The sequence below is a fragment of the Nyctibius grandis genome, chromosome 4, assembly GCF_013368605.1.
Source record: "Nyctibius grandis isolate bNycGra1 chromosome 4, bNycGra1.pri, whole genome shotgun sequence".
NCBI classification, from domain to species: Eukaryota; Metazoa; Chordata; class Aves; order Nyctibiiformes; family Nyctibiidae; genus Nyctibius; species Nyctibius grandis.
In genome coordinates, this window is record NC_090661.1 from 306,863 (window position 1) to 333,089 (window position 26,227).

The 26,227-nt window shown below is 56.7% G+C and overlaps 2 protein-coding genes across 2 annotated transcripts in view; one reads left to right on the forward strand and one right to left on the reverse strand.

Moving 5' to 3' along the window:
- Window positions 1-1,549: 1,549 nt before the first annotated feature.
- On the reverse strand, window positions 1,550-11,013 carry ANO9 (anoctamin 9). The gene is made up of 23 exons (XM_068399398.1): window positions 10,906-11,013; window positions 10,583-10,699; window positions 10,199-10,335; window positions 9,918-9,967; window positions 9,698-9,756; window positions 9,412-9,494; window positions 8,729-8,863; window positions 8,524-8,620; window positions 8,119-8,179; window positions 7,266-7,348; window positions 6,731-6,835; window positions 6,051-6,215; window positions 5,925-5,961; window positions 5,264-5,375; window positions 4,909-4,966; window positions 4,646-4,743; window positions 4,366-4,532; window positions 3,789-3,941; window positions 3,437-3,584; window positions 2,717-2,836; window positions 2,420-2,513; window positions 2,210-2,322; window positions 1,550-1,624 (listed from the first exon to the last, which is right to left on the reverse strand). The coding sequence occupies exons 1-23, from the start codon at window positions 11,011-11,013 to the stop codon at window positions 1,597-1,599; spliced, it is 2,328 nt and encodes a 775-aa protein (XP_068255499.1). The 3' UTR covers window positions 1,550-1,596.
- A 7,864-nt stretch (window positions 11,014-18,877) lies between these two features.
- The window catches only part of PTDSS2 (phosphatidylserine synthase 2), a 34,725-nt gene continuing 27,375 nt past the window's right edge, over window positions 18,878-26,227 (forward strand). The window contains exon 1 of the mRNA XM_068397749.1: window positions 18,878-19,097. Coding sequence (XP_068253850.1) covers window positions 18,898-19,097 — 200 coding nt within the window. The 5' untranslated portion in view covers window positions 18,878-18,897. The remainder of the gene's footprint in view (window positions 19,098-26,227) is intronic.

The following is a 26,227-nucleotide window of genomic DNA, read 5'->3' on the forward strand; positions in this document are numbered from 1 at the left end:
CTCTGGGGGTGGCCCCTTGGCCCTGTGCCCCCCCAGAGAGGCAGCAGGGTGTGCAGGGTAGCAGCTATTTAACCGGTTGGCTTTGTGGGATGATAAAGGATGTAGAGGAACAAGACCAGGTCCTGGGGATGGCGAGGGTGTGGGGAGGTTTGGGAGCAGATGGGGAGCTGATAAAACCTTTCTTGTCCATCGGAGCTATTCCTGTGGGTGGGGAAGTGAAAAGCAAGGAGGAGTGGGGGCGGTTTTGGTCGCAGTGGTGAAGAGACAAAACAAGCCGGAGGGCTGAGAGCAGCTTGGTTCAGTTCCCTGGGGGATAGTTAGTGGCTTTCCGTGGTCTGGGGAGTGAAGTAGAGACAGAATCACAGACTCAATGAGGTTGGCAGAGCCCTCTGGGCTCATCGAGCCCAACCATTGCCCTGACGCCACCATGGCAACTAGACCAGGGCACTAAGTGCCATGTCCAGGCTTTTCTTAAACCCCTCCAGAGATGGTGACTCCACCACCTCCCTGGGCAGCCCCTTCCAATGGCTAATGACCCTTACTGAGAAGAAATGCTTCCTGATGTCCAATCTGACCCTCCCTGGCTCTCTGTGGGAGGGAGGAGGGGGCAGCCCTGGCCAGCATGGGGGCTGCGAGGGGAGAGATGCCAGGCTGCGGGGCTGGGGTTTGGGCTAGCAGGTCTTGTTTGGAGCAAGAGCTAGCCCGCGCTGGCCCTGTGGCTCGGGGGTGGCTGCGTGGCTCAGTCCCTGTCACCCAGCACATTTAACAGGCGTTTTTCACCCTGTGCGTGGCCAAAGTGCCGACGTCTCCCCAGCCAGCACCTGCGCTCAGCCCTGGCCCCGGGCTGTGCGGTGCCTCAGCTCCAGCCTTTGCTGATCATCCACGTTAAGAGAAAACAGCGTTTGGGGGAAGGATTTCTTGGGGCGATGCAGGAATGACGCCAGTGTGAATTCAGCACCTCTGGCCGCTCGTCCCTGCGTGGGTGTCACGTTTATTTACACGTTGGGAGTACCGAGGGCAGAGCTCGGCTGAGCCCCACGCAGGACACGGGCAGGCCGACAGCAGCTTCCTTCCAGCGTCTGTGGAAGCAGCACGTCGGAGCCGTGCCGAGAGGAGGATGGTGCTGGAGGAGGAAGGACTCGAGTTTCTCGGTGGTGCAAGAGCAGAGGATGGAGGAGAGTGCAAAAAGAGAGCTGCGGAGGGGAGCTGGGGCGAGGGAACTGGCTCCTCCCGTGATGCTGAGGTGCACGTTGAGGCCACGACTGACAAAGCCAGGTCACCTCCCGCTGGCCCCACGGCGCCTGGGTGCCGCACCGTGGTTTGTCCCTCGTGCCAAAGCTCTCGCCGTGCTGCGCAGGCACCGTCCCCAGCTCCGCCACGACTCCCTTCCTCCTCACAGCCGTGCAGGTCGGAAAGCACCCTGCTCCCACGAAGCCCCCGGCATGGAGCTGCTCCCCAGCTCGAGTCCCAGCTCGGTCGCAGCCGGGGCACGTGGCCCATCTCCGCGGGCAGGGCCGTGGTGGTTCCTCCTGCGCCCGTGGCACCGCTGGGCTGGGGAGGGGGTTGAGGGCCGTGGTTCTCCTCGGTGAGTGGTGGCTACACCTCGGTGGAGTACTCCATCATGCTGGGGGAGAAAGGAGAGGGGCCTTGTGGAAGGGAATCGGGGCAGGCTGAGCCCTCCTCCAGAGCGGGGCACCAGCAGCAGGGCAGCCCAGCCTGTGGCTCTCAGCTGGGTTCTGTTTCTAGCTGAAATACTTTTTTTTTTTTTTTAAACAATGTTTAAATGGAAAATTTGGGCAAAATTTTTCCTTGTTTTCACTTGGAGCTTTTCTTTTTCAGAAGGAAAAGCCGAAGCCAAGCAGACCCTTCCCCTGGTGAGCTCTAGTGTTGAACTGCCTCAGGTGGGACACATTTCACTGGCCTCAAGTGCCTGGAAGCTGGCACCTGGGCTAGTGAGTGAGGCCGTGGGCATGGAGGGAGGTGAGTCTGTGGCTTGTGTTGGAAAGGGCATTTTCTGCTGTAGGTCCCAGGCAGCAGAGGCTGGGCTGGAAGCTGGGGGAGAAGCTCCCCTGGCAGGGCGATGGAGGAGCAGGAGCTCACAGCCCCACCTTCTCCGTGCCCGTGGGGGGAGCGTTGGGGTGATGTGGGGCTCTCTGGGCAGGTCTGCCAGAGGCTGTGCCAGCCCCTCACCTCCCGGGGCATCACCCACCTCAGCTCCTTACGAAGGTTGCGGTGTTTTCTCTCCCGGAACGTGTTCTTAACCGACTGGGGGACGTCGGGGACGTACCAGGCTGCGATCAGTTTGACGCACAGAGCCACGTGCTGCAGAGACCAGAGGAGCCACCGAGGGCCGTGAGGAGCTCCCGGGGCCGGGTAACGGACCCAGCCTGTGTCCCCCAGCCGCCTCTCCAGCGCTCACCTCAAAGAGGATGAGGAAGGCAAGCCGGGCCGCGAAGATGTGCCAGAACTGGACCGTGTAGCTGTAGTCGTCGGCGTTCCTGTAATCCCGGTACCTGCGGTGCAGCCCCGTCAGTGCCAGCCCAGGCTCCCCGGTGCTGGGCGTTGTGCCCCACCTCAGCTCCCTCCTGGGGGTCCGAGGGGAGACCCTGCAGCTTCCTCCCCATGGCTGCCTCCCAGCCCTGCTCCACCGGCTACAGGCTGGATGTCACGGTGACGGAGGAGACAATACTGAGCAACGGCCATGGGCTGCTGTTACCTGCACTCCTTGACCTCGTCCCTGGCGAAGTCCGGCAGCATCTCCGGCACCTTTGTGTACGGCTCGAAGTCCTGGATGCGGAAGACGGAGAGGCTGTGGTTGATGTAGCCCGTGGAGCAGCTGCGGGGGGAGAGACCGTGGCTGTGCGCGTCGGCCCGGCGGGGCCTGACCCAAAGCTGCAGCTCCTGTGCCTGTCTAGGGGACGTCACGTCTCTGATTGCCACAAAGCCTGTGCCTGCAGCCTTCGTTTCTAAGGTTTCCCTGGCGTGGGGATTCTCAGGTGGCCAGTGGTGCGGTTGAGCACAGACCGTGGCCTCCCACTGTGGGGAAGGCAGCACCCACGTGGGGCTCTCCTTCCCCTCCCTGGCTCCCCCTTCTCACAAAACCTGGGGGAAGTGAAAGTCTCTGAGACCTCTGTCCGGTTTGGCTGAACTTGGCCAGTGAGCCAAGGCTTGGAGGAGAAGGGGCAGGGCAGGAGACAGCACGGGCAGGCACCCAGGCAGTGCTGCAGCCCTCCAACACGGCACGGTGCTCTTTCCAATCAGGGGTACCAGTTTACCTGCTGCGGGCATGACATGAGTTGGGAGGCTGAAGATGGTGCTGTCTGGAAAACCCTCCCCTGCTCCCCCATCCCTCCACCTCATGGCGGGGAACCGCTCAGCTGCCTCGGGCTCTGCACCGGTGGCACGGAGGTGGGCAGGGACGCTGCGAGGCACTCACTCCACGTCAGTGCTGTTTTCCCTCATGCAGGGGCTGTACGTGTACTTGTAGACCTGCACGGGAATGAAGTCGGACGTGATGGCGATCACCAGCCCGTTCCCGATGACAGCCAGGATGCCGATGGCCTCCAGGACCTGCAGCCAGATTCCTGCGGGAGGCGAGCGGTCGGTGGGGACCCTCTGGTCAAGGGCGCAGACCAAGGCCCAGCTCAGGGCTGGGTTTGGCACGGCCAGAAGGGGTGAAGGCAGGAGGCCTCCATCCTCCGTGGTGCAGCGATGCCCGTCCCTGAAGGGCTTCCCCCAGGGAAGGGGCTCAGCGCTGGCAGGAGGGGGCTCCCCAGGCCCCAGCTCACCGATGTCGTTGGCCTTCCTGGGCACCATGCGCCGGCGCAGCCGCATCATCTTGATGGCGTCCAGGCGGATCTCGAAGAGGTTGTTGCAGAAGGCCAGCAGCGGGGCGAGGGGGAAGGCGGCCACGAAGATGGTGGTGAAGCTGTACTGGATGACTGCGGCGGGGGAGAACGCCGGGGGCTGGCGTGAAGCCACCGCAGAGGGGACATCCCACAGGGTCCCCACCGCTGTCTGGGTCAGTCCTGCTTTGTGGCTCGTGGCAGAGGGTGAGAGGGGGAGATAGCCCAGTCTTGGGGACCCACACCCCCCCGGGGGACACCCGCCTCTCGCAGGGCTGTCGGAGAGGGGGATGTGGGGCTGAGGCACCACCACCACCCTGACACTCCTGGGAGGAGAGGAGGGTCCTAGGCAGGGGCCCCAGGCCAGCACAGTTGCCTGCTCTCTCCTGTTTTGGGAAGGGTCTCCTCGGTGTGCCAGAGCTCCTGGAGCGGGGCTGGGCACTTCCCAGCCCCAGGCTCTCTCTGGCCAAGGAGGGCACGTGGCCCTGTGCCCCATCTCTCCTCGCGTGACCCTACGTACCCATCTCCAAGAACTCGTCAAACAAGCTGAAGACGTTGACCTCGCAGAGCTGATAGTTGCTCAGCCACTGCCTTTTGCAGGGGTCCTCGGCCTCCTCCTCCTCTCCCAACATCGTCCTCCTCTCGTTGAGGTGCTGCTGCTGCTTGCGTAGCTTGTAGCGCATCCAGCTGCGAGGGGAGGGAGCGCTTTGTAGGGCTGACAGCAGGGACAGCCCTGGAGACCCGAGGAAGGGAAAGGAGCTATCCTGAGCGTGCAGGAGCACCGCTGGAGGAAGGCTTACGGGCAGAGATACTCCATCATGTTGCTGATGGTCTGCTTGAGCAGCATGATGATGGCCATCTGGATGAAGAGGTCGGTGATGCAGCCGCTGGGGTGGCACTGTGAGGGGGCGAGAGGAGGGGAGTTGCGCCCTGCAAGAGGGGTGGCCTGGCCCGAGGGGCTGCGGGAGGAAGCTGAGATCCTCAGAGCCTCGCTGGGCAGGAGGGGAAGGAAGAGCAGGAGCTGTGGTGGGGGGGTCAGAGAGCTTCACGGCAAGTCCCTCACCTCCTCCAGCCTCCACTTGCCAGCAACGCGCACGTAGTTGCCCGGGTGGCCGTTGATCCTAAGCAAGGAAGCAACAGCAGCGACGTCTGTTGAGCCCCACTGCTGACCCCCTTGGGTGAATATCCAGGGGTGGGATGGAGGGCATCATCCTCCGGGCGCTGGTGGAGAGGCAAGGGGCTTCCCCCACCCACCGTGCCCACGGGGACCTCCTCAGGTCCCAAATGGGGTCCCTGTGCCTGGTGGGGGGGTGGTTAGAGGGGCTGGGCTGTCCCTAGACCCTGGGGAGAGCTGGGGATATCTGACCCAAACCCAGGCTCCCCTCTGCTCCCCCCCAGGGCCTCCAGCCACCGCTCACCGTCCCAGGAAAAAGGCGATGTAGATGAGCGAAGAGAAGTTTGTGAAGAACTGGAAGGTGAAGATCTTCACGGTGAAGTTGTTCTCGCGCTGGGAGAAGGTCCGTGGTTTCTCTGGGGAAGGGAGCAAGGTGCAGGGGCTTGAGCAGGAGCCGTGGGACCTCACCCTGCTCCCCCTCAGATGGCACAGCAGCGCTTTGAAGGTTGGAAGGGTGTCTCTGCCCCTTGTGGAGCCTTCCCTGCCCTTCACCTGAGCCCTTTGGTGGAGCTGAGCCCAGCTAAGCAGGGAGGTCCCTTCAGAGCCTTGAGCTGGGGGCTAAGGGGCCCTTCAGCTGGGAGGAAAACCACGTCGTGAGCCCTCCTGCCACTGTGGTGGCTTCCTGCTCGTGGTGGGTGACTGCCCCTCCAGAGCGTGATGTGTCTGTGGGACAGCCAGCTGGCTGCGAGGGGGCCACGGAGGAGCTTGTGTGTTGGAGGGCTGGTGGCCTCCCACCGGGACCTGCGTGGCAAGAGCTGCCCAGTAGGTGCTTTGGGATGGTGGAGGAAGGGAAGGGGCCGGGAGCCTGGCTGTGTTTGGGGACCGAGGGCGTGCTGGGCTGCGGTCCCTGGGTCCTGCTGGGCAGCTCAGGGGTGCAGGTGGGAGACAGCCCCCATTTCCCTTACCCAGGTCACAGAGGTAGAGAGCCACGCGCCTGTTGACCTGCAGGAGAGAGGTATGACACGAGAGTTGGGTTGCTGGTGGGAAAGCAAGGAGAAGACCCTCTGCCCGCCCCGTGTCTCGCTCCGCACCTTGGTCATGATGACGATGGTGATGTAGTGCAGCACGGCCCCCGTCATCACCGCCATGGTGTTGGCCTGCTCGTGGAGGAACTCGAAGGAGCTCTGGGTGAAGAGAGCCGTTGCCACCACCCGGTAAATGACGAGCGCGTGGGCGATGCCGATCAGCACGGCGATCTGGGGAGGAGGGCAACGGTGAGGAGCCGTGCGTGGGGGGCGCGTGCTCCACCCCGCCTGAGGACCACCAGCCCTTCCAACCCCAGCTCCCTTCACCAGAACTCATCTGGACGTGGCCTCAGCTGCCAGCCAGTGCCCTTCAGTTGAGGATGAGGGGTTCGTAAGGTGGATGTCTCCACCCAAACTACTCGTCTAGACTCTCTCCGTTGGCCCACAGGGAGAAACAAGGGCATCAAGGGTTTGCCTCTTCCTATGCTCCATGTTACTGCCTTGATCCTCACTGATCCTCGCAGAGCCTTCAGCTCAGATCACCTCTCCCATCCGCACAGCGAGGTGTGACCGTAGGGAGGCCCCTGGATCCTCGGGATGGGCACGGACCCACCCTGACACCCTGGTTTCTGCCGTTGCTCCAGCAGTAGGATGCTCTGAGGTGCTGCTCTTGCAGGAGTAGGGAGGGAAGGAGGAAAGCCCGTGTGCCCATAAACCAGATCTTCCTACGTTCCCCCAGCACGTACCACGACCAGAACCAAGAGGAGTATGATGGTGCTGCGGAAGTAGGAGTGCTGGTACCGCCGGGGCTCGTGCTGCAGGTTGTTGATGAGCTCCATAGCCAGCTCCTCCTTAGAGGGAAAAAAAAAAATCAAAAAAAGGGAAAGAAAGGATCCAGCAGAGCTGTGCCCGGGTGGTGGGAAGTCCCGGGGTCGTTGTGTTAATGGACATATGGGATGGGCAGCACCAGAGAAGGAGAGGGGCGAACACCCAACCCACAACAGCGTGGCCAATCCTCATTGAGTTCAAGCCCTTGTGCAGGTGGAGAGGTGGCTAGCAATGCAGAGAGGTGGCCAGCATCTGCTTAACTTGCTGGAGGCTCTGCCTCTCCCAGGACGGTCAGATGTTGGCTTTGTGGTTTGTTTAAGTGTCTCCATTGGATGTTTACATCTACAGAGAATCAAGCTGGGCAAGGGGGTCCCTGAGACGTGTCTTTCCTGGAGGTCCAGCTGACCACTGCCCCGAAAAGGGGAGTGCTAAGCAGGTAAGAGACATCCTCACCTCTTCCTCATCCCACCGGTACAGGTCCCAGTCGGTGACCACGGTGGCTCTCTGCCTCTTCCACAGCTCCAGGAACACAGTGGCTGGGGGGGAAGGAGAGAGCGCTGTGACACTGTGACAAAGTCACCCCTCTGTCCCACAGAGCGGGATGGGTGGCCATGTCACCATCCAGCCTGAGGGCAAACCAGCCAGGGCTGCCCTTGGCCCACGAAGGGCAGGCAGCCAGCTCTGCGTGCCAGCCACCATGGGGCACCCTGGCCATGCAGCGAGGGGGGTTTGGCCCCACGTGGGGCTGGGGCTGGGGGGTGTTCCCATGTGGGGCAGCTCTGGGGGCTGTAGGGCATCTGGCATAACCCAGAGCGAGCACCGGGGCTGCCCTGCTGTGGTGGGCATGTTCACATGGTGCCAGCCAGCCACGCTGCTCTGGGTGATGCTTATTGCACAGCAGCTGGGAGCTCGTGGGGCCACCTGGGGAGGGTCACAGGGACGTGGTGGCCCCTCCTTCCCACAGCTGCCACCACTTAGGGGCGGCTGCTAGAAAAGCCCAGCTAGAGGGGCTGGGGGTGCTGTGCAGGAGGTGGTGGGGGGTGGAGAAGGAGTAAAAGCTCTCAGGCAGGACAGGTAAGGGGTGTTTGGGGAGCTGGGGGGGATTGCTGGGGTGACTTTGTCCCTTGCCTTGTCTGGAAGGGGAGCTGGTGGCCCTGGAAGAAGAGGAGACAAGGACTGCAAAGCCCCTGAATGGTGAAGCTGTGCTGGTGTCCCCTTTTCCTCCTCCACCTGCTCTTCCCCTGAGCCACGGTGGGCTGCTCCCTCTCCCGAGCTGTGTGTGCTTGGCACTGACATTTCCACCTACCCCAGATGGCCATGAACATGGCAAACAAAACCGTCCCCTCGTTGTCGATCATGTGAGTGACCTGGAGAAGATCAAGGAAGAGCGTGATGGGGGCTGTGGCACCCTGGGGTCTGGGGAGAAGCCTCTGCGCTCAGGGGTCCTCTTGCCACCCTGGTCCCCCCCAAGACAGGTGAAGATGCTGCAGGAGGGCACAGTGCAGGACGGGGTGGACACTGGGACTCGTTAGTGGTAAACTCTTCCTTGGTGGTGATGGAGACCATGACCTGGCTACACCTCCTCCTTGTCATACAGGTCAGCGGAGGTTTCCTGGGTTGTTTCTGGGGTGGCTTTTCTTTCTAGTGGTGTGGGACCAGCACAAACTGGGGGGGTTTCCCCATCCTTTGCCTCGGGAAGGGGGCTGCCTACCTTGGCGTAGGTGCAGGTGTCAGAGAGCAGCCAGAATGGGCACTGCTGGTCGCAGAGCGGGCACATGATGGTGGTGCTGGCCTCGCAGATCTCCTTGCTAGGGAGAAAGGCGTAGAGGGAACCCAGGGGCAGTGACAGCGGCCCAAAGCCACGTGCACGGCACGGGCTGGTGAAGGGGATGTGTTCAGCATTCCCAGCGCCTTACCTCACCTGGCTGGAATTGAAAACCGTAATCCCAGCCACGAAGACCACCAGTCCCGCCACGGCGGCGATGCCCAGCAGGTAGGTGTACCAGCCCAGCCAGGCGAAGTACAGGGCCACCTTCTCACCAAAATAGCACCTGGAGGGGAAGGTGAGGTGTGGTTTGTGGCCAGTGGGAGAGGCCACGTTAGGGGTCACTAGAACATGCCCTTCCACCCCGCTGACAGCTTTATGGAGGAGCATTTCTGCTGCCCTCCTGGCCATCCCCTTTTAAAATAAGAGCTGTGCTCATCCCTGTGTTTTAATGTGGTTGCAGGAGCCCCTTGGGGCATTAAAGGCAACAAGCACCAGGCTGGATGTGCTGCATGATGCTCTGCTCCCACCTGCCTGCCTTTCGAACGTGGGAGTACGTGGCTGGAAACGAACTGGGCTAATTAAAACCCATGCAGGTGGGGGGGTTGTTTCATGCTGCACAATTAGCAGATGGAGCTCGGTGCCATGGGGATGCCCCTTAGGCTGAGAGCTCCGCAGGCTCCAGCAGCAGCCCAACGCTGCTGAGAAGAGCCAGGTTCAAACTAAGGGTTGAAAAGAAAACCCAGGAGCCTGGCAAAGGGCATAAAGCTCTCCTGGTTTCAGGTGGGGCCTCTTGGTTGGCAGGACCCGCCGTGCCTCTTCTGCTGGTGTTACCTGATCGCCTCGATTGGCTGTAGGCAAAATATTTCTCTCCAGCGAGCCCATTTCTCCTTCAGGAATTCCCTTATCTCCTCCTCCTGGGGAGCAGAGAAGTTGGTCAGATACAGGAATATTGGGGCAACCTCAATGCCCATCCCAGGCTGCTCCCGGGAGCTTTGTCGTGCCCTTCACCCCAAGAGGTCTCACTGCAGCCCCAGTCACCCAAAGGTCTCTCCCACCCAGTCTTGCTCCTCCACCTCTTGTGGCTTCTCCTCCCAGGCGCCCGTGTGCTTGCCCTCACCTCGTGCAGGGGAAACGTTGCCTCAAACACGTTCTTCTTCATCAGGTCATGCAGCTTCTCTGGTAGCAGAGCAGAAGGGAGAGGGTTAGTGAAGCTTTTGCTCTCGCCCCATGCGCTCCCTGCCAGGCAGAGTCACCCCAGACCTTTTCTGGAGCCACGGGGCACGAGCCTCGCTGCAGGTCCAGGCTGAGCATCGCCCCTGCTCGCCCCAGCCCCTTACCGAGGTCGGGCGTCACCGTGTTCTGCAGGATGAAGTTCACGAGCCGTATCCTGAGCAAGGAGAAACTGTGGTTAAGGGCTGCTCTGGGGGTACACACTTGTGTTGTGTGGCCCCAGAAAACAGGGAAGGGAGGGGGGAGAAATGGGGAGCTGGCTGTGGACAGCGAGGAGCTGGCACGTGGGAGGTGGAGGTGGCCTTCTGTGGGAGATGACAAGCCTGGCACGGCCATGAGCTGAGCTCAAAACGGGTGCTGGGTGTCAGCAGCCCGGCTCAGCACCCACCTGGTGGTCACTGGCACGTCCTGGTGGGTGTCGGGGGCCTGCAGCCGGCTGTCGGGGTTCCTCAGCAGCCACTGGTATTTCCGGAAGATCTGTTCTGGGGCACGGACACCATAAAATAGCTTCTTGTCCTCAATTTTCTAGTGGGTGGAAGAGAAGGGCTGTCAGAGCAACGCTGGCAGGGGAAGGGGCAGAGCTGCAAGGGCCAGGGGCCGTGTGAGCCCCGAGGCTGAGCAAGTGGTTTGTCTTCCAGCACTGACATGGTGATCAGCTCAACGGGTCAGGTCTCTCCCATCTCCTGGGGTGCAGGAGCCCGAGCCAGGCTTGGATCCTGGGTACCACCAGGCAGCCAAGCATCCGCTGCCTTTTCCTCCTGCAGCCCCTCACCTTGATGGTGAAGCCCTTCTTGCTCAGCTCATCCAGGAACCTCTTCCTCTTGATCTCCTTCTCGCTGCCCACTTCGTGGATGTCGCTTACCAGGACGAAATCCCACTTCTCTTCCTCCTGCTCACAGAAAACACCAGGGAATTCAGGGGGGTGGCAAGCTGAGAGCTCTCCCTCTTGCCTCCAGCTGCTCAGAGGTTTGGACCTTCATCGTGACTGTGCAGAGGGCCCCGGGGAACTGGGAGCAGGAGAATGGGGATGGGGAAACTGAGGCAGCTGCTGCCTTGGCGCTGCCCTCTGAGCTGCGCAGAGGGAGCGAAGCTTACCGGGGTGGCAAATGTGTCCGTGCCTTCGACAGGGAAATCCCTCCAGGGAGTCAACAGAATGCTATCCTGCGGAAGGGAAAACCAGCGAGGGCTGAGAGACCTGCCCATCGGCGAAGCTGCTGGTGGTTCGGTGCTCGAGGGTGTCATGGGTACAGCAGAAAAGATGGAGCCCAAGCAGATAAAATGGCGTTACAAGATAAGATCGAGGTCCACCTGGCCCAGCGTTCCCCTCCCGGCACCCTCAAGGGGATGCCCAGGGAGGAGGGTACGAGCTGGCTCCTCTCAAACCTTCCCCACACGCTCCTGCTCCCCGGTCTGGGGATCCTGGATGTGCAGCTTCCCCGTGAGCTCGTGTCATGTCCAACAGCGCCCTGGGGCTGCGAGGGAGCTGGCCAGGAGGAAAACACCTCCCGCTGCTCTGGACTTTGCTCCTTGTTCCAACTGATGCCCCGACATGTACGGGAAGGGTGTCAACATGCAGCTCCCTCTCTCCACGCTACGGTGGGTTTTACAGTCTTTAATCAGCCTCTTCCGCCATCCCTATCGGATGGGGCACTGTTAGCTTTTTGGAGAGGGTGGGGAAGGCAGGTTAAAATTCCCCCTGTGACAGGGCAGGGAGTGGATTTTGTCTTAAAAACAGCATTTTGGGTTTTTTTTTCAGTTCTCTGATGTGACTCATGGTGCAGCCCCACAAACAGCTCTGCTGCCCGTCCCTAGGGCACGGTGATGCAGCACAGAAGTGGGAAGGAGCTGCCAGGGGATGGGGACATCGTCAGTCAGGATTGCCACCAAAGATGCTGTGACCTGAAAGAGCGGCCAGCCAGACGGGTTCGTCCAGCTGCAATCTCGGGCGCAGAGCGGTGGTGGTGAAACCCTGCCCTGATGTAAGATCTGGGTCCCAAGCTTTCACTGGAGAATGAGGCCGTGGGAGCAGGAGAGGTGGGGATGAGGAAAGGCTGAAACGCTCTGCCAAAGCCTCTCACATGGAGCTAGAGCCCGGGCTTCACCCGACGCCGAAGGGCCGTGGGGAGGCTGACCAGCAGACAGCCAGAGTGAAAGGGCTTGAGAAGAGGGATGTTCTGCCCCAGAGATGCGGCTGTAGTCAGGACCAGCACCTCCCACTGCTAAAGGGTGCCCCAGTTTTGGCCAAGATGCAGAGCGGGGTTTGCGGTGCTGTCCTCTGCCCCGCTAAAGCCCTGAGCAAGCTTTGGGGTGGGAGAAGTGGGGTTTGGCTCGGGTTGGTCTCCCCGGTGGGTAAGCACCTAGCTGGTGCAGCAGCTCTCCCCGTCCCTGACCGAGAGCCCCTCTCTGGTACCAGGGAGGGAGCAGGAGCCCCACTGGGGCTCTGCCCTGTCTGCTGATGCTCTGACACTGGCACAAAGTCCTGCACCCCCTCTCTGCAGGTCGCGTTGTCTCATCCCTGCCCTGGTTTCCCCTGTGTGCACCAACCTCACCCTCCCTGCGAGGACCGTCTGCTGGGGCTGCCACCTTCCAGCTCTACCAGTGATCGAGGGGAAACCACCCTTCAGGGACAGGGGGGCTTCAAGGCTCCTGTGTCCTGGTGGCTCCCAGCCCCGCTGCCTGCGGGCACACTCCTCTGCTCCGGAGGTGAAGCACCCCGACCAGCACGGCTGTCTGCTGGGGAAGAGCCTGGTGGGGTTACCAAGGTAGGGTCACAAACGGGACGGATCCAGCCATGGGGCTTGGTCTGGGTAGGGGTTTGGAGGGCTGCAGTATGAGGAGCGTTATCCCCAGACCTCTGATGGTGCCACCAGCCCCTGAGCTTGTGCTCCAGGGCCTTCCCTGCGGGGAGGGTGCTGGGGCTGAGCATCAGCAGGGCATCAGCAGAGCTTTAGCAGAGCATCAGCAGAGCATCCTTCCTCCACCAGCTCTCCCAGTCATGTTGCTGGTCTCTCGGACCTGACACAGCCAAGGGCTGCAAAATGGGGAGGAATTGATGAATTTTTTGCAGATTAGCACAGGCAATTCCCAGTACCCAGCTCCAGAGCGGTAACAGGTAGAGGTTGCACTCAGCTGCAGGGGGATTTGTAGAGCTGTGGCCCCGGGGGACAAGTGGCACTGCCAGGTCCTGGCTGCTCTGCTCTGGTGGCACAAGGTGGCCTCAGCCGAGGCCGCCTTGGCTTGGAAGGGGTTGTATGAACCCTGGACTCTAATCCCTGCTATCAGGGAGGGATATCAGGGTGCCTGTTCCGCGTGGTTGGGGCAGGGTTAGAGGTGCGCTGTGCAAAGGGGTAGCAGGAGTTACCTGCACAGTGAGAAGCAGGAATTGCAGTGTTTAAAAGGGTTTGCATGCCCCGAAGTGGCCTGGTTCCTCTCCAGCTGTATCAGCGGGTCCTTGTCCCTGGCCAGGTCACCCACTGCCCTGTGCGAGGCTACTGGGCCCTTCAGAGAAATGGTCACAGGCCCCCTGGAGCTGGGGGTGTGGGCACCTGCATGGGGAACCCAGGCAAAGGACACAGCTGGGATCTGACACCCTTGTTTTCCCTTCTCACCGTGGACTGGTGAGGCTTTGGGTGGCTCCCATCACCCACACAGAGGTGATCACGCTGCCCTTATCTCAGGGCTGTCTCACACAAACCCTTCCCTCGGAGCATTTCCACGTTACCTCACACTTTCCTCAGAAATGTGACAATCTTTAATGGAGCAGGCAGGTGGTGCACCTGTACGGTTCCTACCTGCCCAGCCTCGGAGAGTTTGCCTGGCTTTTAGAGCAAAAGAAAACCACATCTTCTCTTTCAAGCTAGAGAAAGAAGGCTTCACATCTCCCCCTCTCCCCTTGCTCTGTTTCAGGTGCTCCTGAAACATGTGGGGCTGTCACCTCTGCCGGGTGGATTTATAGCAGGAAAAGCTCTGGGCTCAGCCCAAACCACCCTGCTCTGACCTCAGCTCTGGTACCAACAGCTCTGGGGTGCTGCGTGGGGCTCAGCCCCGGCTCGGGACCCCCGCAGCCAGCCCCACGCACTGCGTTCCTCCTTCTAGGAAGGAGACTGCTCCCTGGAGAGGGGGACAGGGGGTTTGTAGCACTTCTTGAGTACTTCAAAGGCTGAAAGCACACGAGTGGTAGAGATCAGAGCTCGGTGCGTCCCGTGTTCCCCAGCTGCGGGTGGCTCAGGGTGCTGGAAAGCAGCCCCTTGGGAATAGCTGGGCGGTTTCTGTTTCCTACCTGCATGGTGGGGTGGGGAGCCTGTCTCTTCCCCTCTCTCCTGTCGCTGCTCCGGGCAGGTCTCGGAGCTGGCTGCGGGCGGTGGGACGAGCAGGCTCCTTCCCCAGCCCCTGCGCCCCAGGTCTCGTGTGAGCCCAGCAGCGAGCTGACTTCCGCGTGGGACTCCTCCGCCCTGGGAGGGACCTGCCCTGCCTGGCAGCGGGCAGATAGCGAGGAGGAGGCGAGAGCTGCCCTTCAGCCTCGCTCTGCCACCCCGTCCTTCTCCTCGGCCCCTCTCGGTGCCAGGGCTGCTCGCTGGGTCCTGGGAACATCCCCAAGAGGTGTCACAAACAGGGGCCAAAGGAGGAAGGAAGCGTTAGCAGCAGCTCTAGAAAGCGTTACACTATTTCTTACAAAAAAACCATCAAACCTGAAAAGAGAAAGTAAAACTGGGCTGTGCGTGACCTGCCCGATCCCGGGGTGAAGGGTGGGCTCCCAGCAGAGATGGGGTGCGAGAGGCAGGGGATGGAGCTGCACGGGCGGCCAGAGCGAGTTCATTAACAGCCAGGACCAGGAGAAGAGGCAAAGCGTGAGCTCCCAGGTAAGACAGGCGGCTGCTCCGTGGTTTTTTCCCCTTGAAGGCAGCCCTCTCCCCCCCGCCTCGGGCACTGCTTTGCGCTCCACCACTTTCGATTCCCTCTGTGGCCTTTAGAAACCCTTCTGTGAACCTCAGAGAAAATCTGGCTTCCTGGAAGGACTGAACAGAGACAGAGAAATCCTTTCTTCACGCCTTGCTGGCTGGCAAAACCAGCCCTGGAAGTCTCTGCTTTGTTTCCCCATGTGTCACGGTGCTGTTGCGTGAGGGGCATCGGGGTTTGGCGTCAACGCTCACGGGAACACAGAATCACAGACTGGTTTGGGTTGGAAGGGACCTTAAAGTTCATCCAGTTCCAGCCCCCCTGCCACAGGGGGCATGTGGACATCTGTGAGTATTTTACAGTCCTCAAGAACGAGCATCCCCTCCCTCCTGGCTGGAGAGGAAAGCAGAGCATTGTGCTCCCCCGACCGCGGAGCCCTCCTGCCTCCCTGCTCCTCCAGCTCTTGTCACCCCGAAGCAGACGTGATTTACTAGAGCACGATTGCTTCAGCCTCGGATTCCCTGACAGCGTTTGTGCCGGGGTGCTGGGCTCTGGCCCACGGGGAATCATAACTTTTTGAGTGTTTTTTGTGTTCATAAAGGCTTGGTCCACCTGGAGCTGTGGCTTGGAGCAGGGTACAGCCCTTTGTGTAAAAGGGGGAGCGAGAAGGTTGTTAACGTGTAAGCCAGGGCAGACAGCTCTCCTTGTATCTGTTTTCCGGGGTTTTTTGTTGCTTTAGTTCCCAAGATAAGAGCTGCCTTTTCCTGGGTACAGCAGAAGGGCCAACACCTGGTCTGCTCTCCGACAGCGTTGCTGCAGGTCACTCTTAGAGTAAGTCCTGGGGTGAGGGGGGGGAATCTGGCTGCATCCTGGCAGGAAAGGCAGCCAGCATCTCCAGAGCGGTGCTCCCAGCCAAGCCAGCATCACTCTGTGGCTTTGCCAAGTGCCTTGAATAGACTCCGGATCAGACCTGCAAATTTAAAAAAAAAAAAAAGGAAGAAAAGAAAAAGTCATCTTCCAGGTTTCCTGCTGCGGGTGAGATCAAGAGCAGAGCAGGGTTAGGAGCAGGCGGACCTTGAGCAGGGCTGGCCGGAGGGGAAAGCTCTCCTTATCGCCAGCTGCTCTCGTGTTTACCTGGGGAGAGAGTGAAGCCTTGTGAGATGGGACCCACGGTGCTTCCCACATCCCCAGCAGAAGACCAAAGACCTTTGCAAGGTGAGTGCTGCTGGGTTAAACAGAACGGGGGTGACGTGCAGGTAGGATGGCCACGTCGCTCCACCCTCTCGTCCTTCCTTCCTCCTGCAGACTTTGCTGAGCAGGGCTGGGAGGACTTTGCTCCCCGGACCAGCTCACTGAATGTGGGCATCCAGCAGCCCCCCTTGGGCTTCCCTGGCCGGGGGGAAGGTGAGTCTGCGCCTGCAGATTGGCTCTGTCCAAGGCATCCAACCCCCGCAGCACCTCCCATGGCACTCAGAGGAGACACTGCGCTTTTTCTTCTTCAGTTCAGGAGGAAGACTTGTCTCCTTTTGCAGCAAGGCAGGTGACCAAAGTGATGGTGTTCCTCTTGCAGCGCTTTCCTTCCCAGGCAACCCTCCTGCAATGTGCTGTCTCTGCATTTACTGCCCTCGGGGGACCGGTGCTGGGGACGGCAGCAGGGAAAACTAAAACCAGGGAGGGAGATGATGTACCTTCCAGCCTGCTTCAGACATGAAGTGCTGGGGAGCTCTGCTTCGCACGTGTGCCGAGGTATTGCAACCGCACAAACTGCCTGTGAGTTTAATTCAGCTGGAATTATTTAAGATACTGTCGCCCTCAGCTGTTTGTTGCTGCTGGGGCCGGTGTTCCCACCCTAACCCACCGCGGTGTCGCATCAGCCCGACGGACTCCGACCGCCCTGGGCAGCGGTTTGACCGGCGCTGAGCGGGTCAGCATCGACGCTCTTGAGGAGCGTCCCCTGACCCGCTCACCCTGGCTGGTGTGGAGGTGGTGGTTTCCTCCCGAGCAGTGGTACCAAACCTCTGAAGGCTGTTGTGTACAAAACCACCTTGGCTAGACAGAGGATGCCTGTCCGTGCGCTGCCTGGCGAGGGTGATCCTGCGTGCAGGCCATCCTGTGTGCAGGCATCCCTAACCTGGGATGGTGCTAAAATATTTATTTCCCCTTTTCAGTCCTCAGGACCTTGGATTATATATCTGCAGAACTTTTTTTTTCCTCACAGGGCAGGAGTGTTCTCAGGGAGCCTTCGGTTAAATCCTTCTCGTTCAGATGTGGCAACCACACAACTTCAGCCGTCTTTGGGAGAGAAAACAACCATGAGCGCGGCTTTGCCAGCACAGCAAGGCTCCTCTCGCCCACAACCGGCTCTGATCCTTCTGAGATGGTGGGTCCAGGGCAGGTTCTGCTGCCTGGCCCCCGGCGCGGTGAGTAGCCCCGCGCTGCCCGTCGCTAGCCCAGCTGGCTGCTGCCACCGCGTGCCCACCGCCCTTATTGCAGCCCCGGACGGTTTGTCGGGTCGATTTCACGGGGGAATTTGCTGGGACAGACACGGCACCAGGGCTGGGACTTATGGAAAGCACAGACCGGGGTACTCGAAAGCCAAAGGGCCCTTGGCCCTGAATAATCCAAGTGTGTGCGTATAGAATTAAGCCATTTTCTTTAATGGCCATTCTTTGGTTGCTGTTGCCAAAAGATGCGGAATTTTGGCATCCAATACTGCTACAGTTTGCAAATGCCAACTTCATGTACTCATAGCACAACGCTATCCCGTCACCACTGAAAGGACCGTGTTCTTTACTCATTTTTTTCCCATCCTTCGTATTTTCTTGGGAAGATAAAACAGCATTCTTCCCTGCTTTTTTTTGCTGAACAGAACAAGTGTTGGAGTGTGTTAACGCCTCGCTCAGTGCCTGGGCAGCAGCTTCCCCTGCGGTGGGCACCTCCAGGGAGAACTTCTAGCACCTTCCAGTGCCTGAAGGGGCTACAGGAAAGCTGGAGAGGGGCTTTTTACAAGGGCACGGAGTGACAGGACGAGGGGGAACGGTTTCAAACCAAAAGAGGGGAGATTTAGATGAGATATTGATACCAGATGGTTCAGTTCAGCAATGGTTTAGCAAGAGTAGGCCACAGAGTAGGCTCTAAAAGGCCTGCTCTGTGTTACCTTTACACAGAACTAGCTTTCCTGTCAGTAATTTTCCTTTTAGCTAGAATAATAGAGAATAACAATAGGTTCTGAAACAAACTACATGTTTTGTAGATGGAGTCTGCTTATGGGATTGATAACGTTCTAGCATAAAATGATTCACGCTGTTTACGCTTAGTCTTAGAAAAACAAAGGTCTCTGCTAATTATAAAAGCACCAAAAGACAAAACAAAACTGTAAAGAACAACTTTGTGATGTCTGAATTAACTTGATTCATAAACTCTTGTGTGAGAGGAGAGATAAGTTCAAAACGATATCTTCTTCTTGGGAACACGTGTACTTGTAAACAAGAAGGCCTCGACCACGCTTGTGCACAAGCACGATTAAAGGGGGATTGCGACCACCAGCGACCACCCAAGACCATTACGTAATGCATTATAGAAAGTATTATGCATGGTTTTTATTGGAATGGGTGGGCTTTTCTTGGAATTATGTATATAAGGAGCAAGCTTTTGTTTTAGGTGTGCATGCTAGGAGGAGAGGTTCCCCATGCACCCAACGCTGCAATAAACCAATGTCAGCTTTCTAAACTATCATTTGGTTTGGAGAGTTTGCTTGGTTACTGTTTTCTGGTAACAATATTGGGAAGAAATTCTTTGCTGTGAGGGTGGTGAGACCCTGGCCCAGGTTGCCCAGAGCAGCTGTGGCTGCCCCCTCCCTGGCAGTGTTCAAGGCCAGGCTCGATGGGGCTGGGAGCAACCTGGGCTGGTGGAAGGTGTCCCTGCCCGTGGCAGGGGGTTGGAGCTGGATGGGCTTTAAGGTCCCTGCCAACGGAACCGTTCTGTGCGCAGGCCGCGCCTCCTCTATGACCGAGCTGCGGCGGCGCCGCAATCCCGCCATGGCAACGTGAGGCGCCGCCTCCCCCCGCCCTCCCCTCGGAGCGCTCTGCGCATGCGCGGGGGCGCCGCGCGCCTACGTGGGGTCGCGCCGGGCGTGCCCCGCCCTCCTCGCCGCCCCCCCCAGCCCGGCGGAGCGGCGCGGCCGGTGCCGCCATGAGGCGCGGGGAGCGGCGGGGCCCTGCCGGCGCCCTGGGCAAGGCCGCGCTGGAGGAGCAGCCCCCGCAGCCCAACGGCGGAGCCCCCCCCGCGCCGGCAGAGCGGCCCCCGCCGCCCGGCGCCGAGAGGGACGGCCCCGGCCTGCGCCGCAGCACCGAGTCCGAGGTCTACGACGACGGCACCAACACGTTCTTCTGGTGAGAGCCGCGGGGGCCCCGGTCCCGACACCCGCCCCGGCCCCGCCGGCGCTCCGTGGCCAGCAGGCCTCCGCACCGCTCGCTCGCCCTCCGCCCCGCTCTGCGGGAGCCTTTGGTTGCTCCGGTGCGATGGGCCGGTGGAGGGGGGGCGGCCCCGCTGGGCTGTGGCGAGGGCGGGGGGCGATCGGGCTCGGGGGCCCAGGGGGGAACTGAGGAGTACCGCGCGTTCTGCTCCTCACGGTGCTCCTGAGATATATGTATCCAGCAGCAGATACCGGTGCTAAAACCGGGAGTCCGGAGGCTGTGTCCGAAGGTGTTTTGCCTGGGGGTGCGGTGCTACTAATTATTGTTTCCTGGCAATGATTTAACAGCGATTTAGGGCGGATTTTGGCAGTGGCGGCCCCTTTCTCGCTCCTGTCACACCCTGCAGCAGCAGTACCCTCGCTGCCAGCCCAGCAGTGAGCGCCCGGGGGTCTCCCCCGGCACCTCGGGAGCCCACCGGCTCTGGGCACGCTTTCCTGCTTCATTCCGATTGTTTTATCAGCATCATTTGTGTGAACTACCCCTGTGTCTTCCCCCTCCCTCAGTCTTGAAGAGGCCTTTTCTGTCCGTGTGTCCTGCTGGAAGGCTGAACCTGGGTTCTGGGGTCAGGTATTTTGTATGAAATCAGAAAATCGGTGCAGAAAACCACAGCTGTCTGTGTTGGCCAGATGGGGCAAATCAGTTTTTTGTTAAATTTAATCCTTGCAGGAAGATGTTTGTGCCTAGAACAGCGCTTCTAGATCCCGTCTTTGCTGGAGTTGTTCCAGAAATCCCTTCAGCACACGCGTGTGTACGTCCAGAGTTTTTCAGCGTGTGTTAAATGTGCGTCCTTTCTGATTCAGGAAGCCAAGCTGACATTGAAGTCCCTTGTTTGGAATATGAGCTGAGGGTGAGATGATTTGGCTCGAGTTTGACATTAAGGAGGAGGAGGGCACTTGGCGCTCACCCTGCCAATCTGGGCAGCAGCGGAGCGGGGGGTGTTGATCGTGGTGAAGCCGCTGATTCGAGGTGATATTTCTGCCGGTGCAAACTGCAAAGAGACGCTGAGATGCTGCTGGGTCACAGGGTGGTCTCTGCAGGAGCCTGACGCACGCAAGCGTCGTCTGGAGGGCAAGAGGACCTTTCTTGGAGAGCACTTTAGCTGAGTGAGCGATAGAATAGCTGGAGCCTGCCGAGGTCTGCGGAGTGGTGCCTTCTTATAAATGGAAAATGGGTAAAACTCTCCTTTTCTTGCTGTGTGGTTAAGGTGGCTCTCGCCCGGTGTTTTGTGGTGCATTAAAAACACCTATTGCAGTTTTTATTTATAAGCTCACCTCGTCGCACCTTTTCCCTGCTGCGGGGGTGTGGGGCCAGCGTGCACTCTGCCACTCGTGCAGGATTGTCATCCTAAAGTAAAGGCTGTGACTGCAGTTAATTTGTCCACGTGAGCTGTTCCTTTGAAAGTCTGAATGTGGCACTGTTCTTTAGGGAGCTTCTCCTTTGTCGGCGGGGCAGGAGGGCAGTCGAGTTGTTCTTTATCTATTTATTTTATTTTCCCTAGTAGTGTATGTCGCCTGCGCTGGCAGCCGGGAGTTTAAATGCTTGTACAAGTCTCAAGGTTTTTGCTACTGCTGCTTTTGACCTGTGCACGACAGCATTGAGCGTGGTAGCGTGTCCTTCAGCAGCGGCTGAGAATAAAGATTATATGGAGAAGTGATTTTCTTCCTGTGACCCTTGTACTCTCCTTGTGCGGTGTGTGATGGGGGTGGTCACAGAAAATGGGAATTTAAGCGAGTAGGTGACCTCTGTCTTTGCCCGTGTGGAGAAGGGTGGAGAGTGCCTGTTCTCGGAGCTCAGCAGCTAGTGGGTACCTGCTCGGGTTGGGAAAATTCAAGGATTTGGGACTCGTAGGCACAGTCAGAAATCATCCTAGAAGCAGCTCAATTTGCACAGGTAATTTTGCTGCTATAAATGCACTCCGTGGGAAAGGTGGTACTTTCTCTAGCTGTCTGCCTGCTCCTTTTAAAAGCTTTGAAGAGTCACTGCTGTGTAATGCTGCTGGTCTCACTCAGTCTTAGTAACTTGAAAATGGAAGATGCTATATTTTAATTACGTTGTGGGAACCTGCTCAGTCAGTACCTAGACGGCTGCAGCTTTTTGTTGTTGGAAATGTTAAGGAAAGAGAATGGGAAGAAGCTTTATGAAACAGGTTGGCGGTCTCTGGATCTTTTATCCCTGGACTAACTCCAGAACATCTGCTGTAGCAGGGAGCTGGAGGCATCAGGCCTGCCTGGCAAGCTGCTGTGCCAGGCGAGCGTGTTCACTGTTGTCTCCAGGACCCTTGGTTGTTCCTTGCCTGTCTGCTTGCAGAAGGAGCTTTCTGAATGGAAACTGCTGCTGGGACTTTGTTCTGTACAGGACAAGGTGGATCCAATAGAAGCTGGGTTTTGTTACCTGTGACAGATGCCTGAAGGTACTTGAAGCTGGAAAAAGAGGAGCTGGGTGTCTCTCTGTGGGGGAGCAAAAAAGCTCGGTGAATTAGTACACTGATTTATGTCCACTAAATAAAATAAACAGTAAATAAATGGTAAATGTAGAGGTGTGCAGCAACTTTCCTGGAGAGAAGAGGAAGCCTTCCTGCCCCTCCTAGCAGCCAGTGGCAGAAGGTGGTGTGGTGGTGAGTGTGTTCGTGCCAGCCCAGCCCAATCCTGCATTACCAGTTTGGGATCGTCTAGTTACATACTGGGTATGATTTTTCTCCTAAAATTTCAGTGTTACCCCCGGTTTCTGTATATATACATCAGGCTCCTGACGTGTCACCCAGCCTGTGCTTTTCCAGTGTCTGGGCATGCCCTGGCAGCGTCCACGTGCTGGGCCATCCCGGAGGCAGCCGTGCAATCCAGCTGAGCCACCTTAGTCGGCTGGGTACGTTCACTCTTGTCACTAATGAGGGCAGCTGGCTCCTGGGAGCTGCGTTATTAGGCTGTCGTGACCCTTTCCTGAAGGGAAGGGATTGCAGAGTTCCTTCAAGGAAGCTGGAGGTGTAGAAGGAATATCTTTGTGCAGAGACCCTGTGAGAGTTTAATGCCCCACCTGGGCTTTAGGCCTAGAGTTAATTCTCTGTATCAGTTCCTTTTTTGTAAACATGCTGCAGAAGTTTTAAGGAGAATGGGGGAAAACGTGGTGGGAGTCACCCTGGGGTACCAAGAGGTGCTTTCCAGGGGGGAGTGCACGGGCAGGCTGTCTCAGTGGGACTGCTTTAAACCAAAATCTGAAACAAAGGTTTAAAAATATAAAAATGTTTATTATTTAAAAGAGATGATTTGGCGAACTTCCATTAACGTGTGAATTCTGTAGAGCTGATGAGTGGAAAGTTTGTCTTTTCTTTCTCCTCATTCAGAGGAAAATGACTGATTTGCTGAAGTGTGCCTTGCTTTTTAATCCGTTGTTCTCATTTCTCTACGGAGGTACGTGCCGTCGTACTTGTCCTGAGCAATCGTTTCATGAGAGCACCAGCTTATGGCAAGGGAAATTAGCGGTGCTATTTGGAGTGTCACAAGTACGTACAGAAATTTAGTCAGCGTTCTGTACCTTTGTAGAAAGTCTCGGTTTCAGGTCTCTAATCTTGGATGTATTATCAAGATTATGACCAAGGCTGGATTTGTGTTGAAGGTTTCAAAAACCTCTCTGTATCCAAACAGGATTGCTTCCCTGCTAAGTACAATTTGGATTTTGAATGTCAAAATATTGGTCAGTTTTAAATCGTCGTTAATTTTTGTTGTATTTTCCTGTGCCTCATTCTTCACAGTAGCTTAAACACCGTGTTGCTGTTGAAGTCATACATTTGTTGTACTATTTGTCATATTGTCTCAGAATTCCTGGCACGTGGCAGATGATAGAGAGCTTTGACACTTGTTCATCCTTTAAAATCTTTCAGAAATGCTTTTATGACTTCTTCACCATCACGTTTTATGACTTCACCATCACGTTTTATGACTTCACCATCACGTTTTATGACTTCACCATAATTTGGAATAAAGAAAAAAATATTTTTGTGAAAAAGTTGATGATAGGCTAGGATGGGACTAGTTGTTTTTGTTGACAGCATCTTTCTCCAGCAGTAGCTATTGATGTAACTTTTTAAAGCACCGAGGCAAACCGTACTGGCTGTTGTTTGGAATTTTGTTTCACTTTGAGAACTCACAAAAAGATGAATAAATAAACCCTTTGCCTGGTGTTCTCAGTGATTGTTATTGTTTTTCATGTAGTTATTGCATCATTGATGACAAACAGGAACACCAGTGTAAAGCGATGGATAATAAAGGTGTGGCCCCGCTCACTTAAGCTGATTTTAGTTGGTGCTGGAGATCGAAGGAGGTCATCACCCGCCCGCTCCACCGGGTATTGCTCCTCCTTTCCGTCCCGGGAGCAGATCTGTCCGAATCTCCCCAAAAAAAGAGATATGTAAAAATTTCCTTACATCACTTTTGTCACATATTTTATTTGGAAAATAAAAGCTTTTATAGTAATTCCCTCGGAAAACCTGCGTTTTCTAAATGTGGCAAAGGAGTGAATTTCCCTGAAAAAGAAGCGCTGGGATCGAACTCAATCCCCTGCCCTGGACGAGCCCCCGCTGCGGTGTGAGCTGTCCTGCGCTGCTCCCACTTGGTGTTCGACTGAGTTAGCAGGGCAGGTGTTTTTATAAAACCAAAACTGGGATTATTTCACCCAAACACCCCAGTGTTTAAATGGGGAAAGAGCGAGATGTGAGATACAGAAAGACAGAAAAATGCTAGTGCAGAGAAATAAGCTGCGTCATGTTCCAGCTTTGCAGTGGTTTGGGGTTTGCTGTGAATTCTCTTTGACCTTCCTGCCCTTATGTATTTTTCTGTGCACATCTAGGCGCTGCTTTCTCAGGTGTTTTGGCATAAAACCTCCTAGCACTGGCTGTAGCGTGTACCCCCCTCGCCTCTGCTCTTACTGCCCAACCTCTCGCATAATTCCAAGGGGAAGATCCCTGCTCTGCTGAGCTTGGCTCTTTTCAGCCTCCCACAACTCTGGCGAGGAGAACATCAGCCTTTCTGCCTAATGCCTGCAGTGCTTACCTTGCTGGGTACCTTCTTAGCTGTCTTCCTCCTGCTGGATTGTTTTAGAGTGTACGTGGAGACCGGGATAATCCCTCTTTATGCGGTTTAACTCATCCAGACTGACTGCACTCGCACTTCTGTGTGCCGGTCACTTCTCTGGCTACTGTAAACGCTTCACATGTTGTCTTGTTCCATAGGAATGTGGATTTCTATTTTATTTTTTTAACTCCAGCTGTGGAAAGACACGGTGTGTATCTATCTTTGCTTGCTTAGTTTTTTTTTTGCTCTGGCAGGTAGGTTTGTGTGAGCTCTGCTCCCTCTGGCAGCTGCCATCCCCTTGTCACTGCTTGCCCTTTGCTGGGTCGAGCTGCCAGCTTGCTCTCTCTGGAAGACAAACCCATCTAGAGAGTCTTTCGTCCTGGCTGCTGCGTTTCGTGCTAGACTGAAAATACGTTTACATGACTAACCGTCCTGAAAACTTGCCCCAGGAGAGTCGGTTGGAAGTGAAAAGGAGCTAACAGGGAACTGATGAGGTGTGCAGCCTCCTGTCTGGCGTTAAACGGGGGAGCTTGTTGAGTTCAAGTTGCTGGTTGTGGCACCAAAAATAACCCGAGAGCGGGTGCGTGGAGCTCTGAGACACTGACCGGCTTTGCCCTGCATCCCCCCAGGGATGAGTGAAACCAGACCGTCGTGGTTCTGGCAGACAAGTGTCTAAATGAGGACATGCTAATTGATTTTTTTGGTGATTTACGTGACACTCAATGCGCTGAAAAAGTAATTGACTTCATGTACACGTTCAGATGGTGAAACGGTGAGAGGGAAGGCAGCATTTCCACATGTATTTTAGTGGCCTCTTAGAGAGTAGTTTCAAAAAAGTAAACGATGAACCAAGGCAGAAAATATAGTGTGGAGCCTTGCAGTTAATGTGACCTTTCTCTGTGATCAAACTATAGGTTGATTTTGTATTAATTTTATACTAGTGAACAAGACCACGGGCTGATTTAAGTGAATTAGAGCATTTAATTCAGTCCCCTGCTGCACTGCCTCCCTTGAGAGAGCTGTGTTTAGTTTTTAAACTCCTGTAGGTCACCAGGTAGGCACCGGCTCACGTGACGGGTGAATGCACGTTAAGTATGTGATGTGTAAATCACCTGGCGTTTGGCATCCCGAAGATGCAGCTGTGGAGCAGGAAGCTCCCTGGGGTTTTTTTTTTGACGTGGTGATTCCTTGCTGATTTTGAAGACACTCGTGGGTCCTTCTCGTTGGGTTTACCTGGAGCTGGGCAGTCCGTGTCCTCCGGACTGCGAGAAGGAGAGCGTTAAATGCCGAACGCCCTTTTAGCAGTGGCAGAAGAGGATTGCGTCTGCTTATGAGGTATTGCATGTGTTTTCCAGTGGGATTAGAAGGGTGCTGTGAGAAGTGGCTGTGTTTTGGATTAGGGGGAAATTGTAGTTCAAAATAATGCTTGCCTTCACTTTCAGAGCGATTTTAGGTAGATTGCTGGGTTTGGTGTTTGAAGGTAAGTTAGGGACCCATGGTGATCTCCGGTCTATCACGCACTGTACAACTTGAATATCTACAAACTTTGGTCTTTTGGTGTAAAATGGGAATGTAATGCAAAAAGATGATGTGAAGATAGCCAGTGAATGCTTGTCACAGTCATTTTCATTCACAGTTTTTCTGTTCTCTAAGCTTGATGCTTTATACCTGTGTTATTTTAGTAGTTTGGTTTAAGAGCTGTTGTGCAGTCCTCTGAAAGAGAACTCGTGTCTTTACGATTTGATCTTAAATGGCCAGACTTCCCACGCTTCTGAGCTGAGGCCAGATAAGTTTTCTGCTGAAAACAATAAATGGCTTCTCATTAGGAAAGAAATTTTTGACTTTAAATAAAGAAAACTGCAGGCAGTGCAATGTGAGAATATGTCGTAGTCAGTAGGGGTGTGCGTGTCAGCTGGCTGCAGGCAGTTCTCTCCTGGACTCCCGGCTCGGGCTGTGTGTGCTCAGCTCTTCTCCCTTCACATG

Coding starts and splice junctions, on each gene's coding strand:
- ANO9 (XM_068399398.1), bottom strand. CDS start 11,013: ATGGGCAGGTCTCTCAGCCCTCGCTGGTTTTCCCTTCCGCAGGATAGC. Junction 8,621..8,728: donor TTCAATTCCAGCCAGGTGAG/GTAAGGCGCTGG, acceptor CTTTCTCCCTAG/CAAGGAGATCTGCGAGGCCA. Junction 3,942..4,365: donor TGACGAGTTCTTGGAGATGG/GTACGTAGGGTC, acceptor CCCCCGCCGCAG/TCATCCAGTACAGCTTCACC.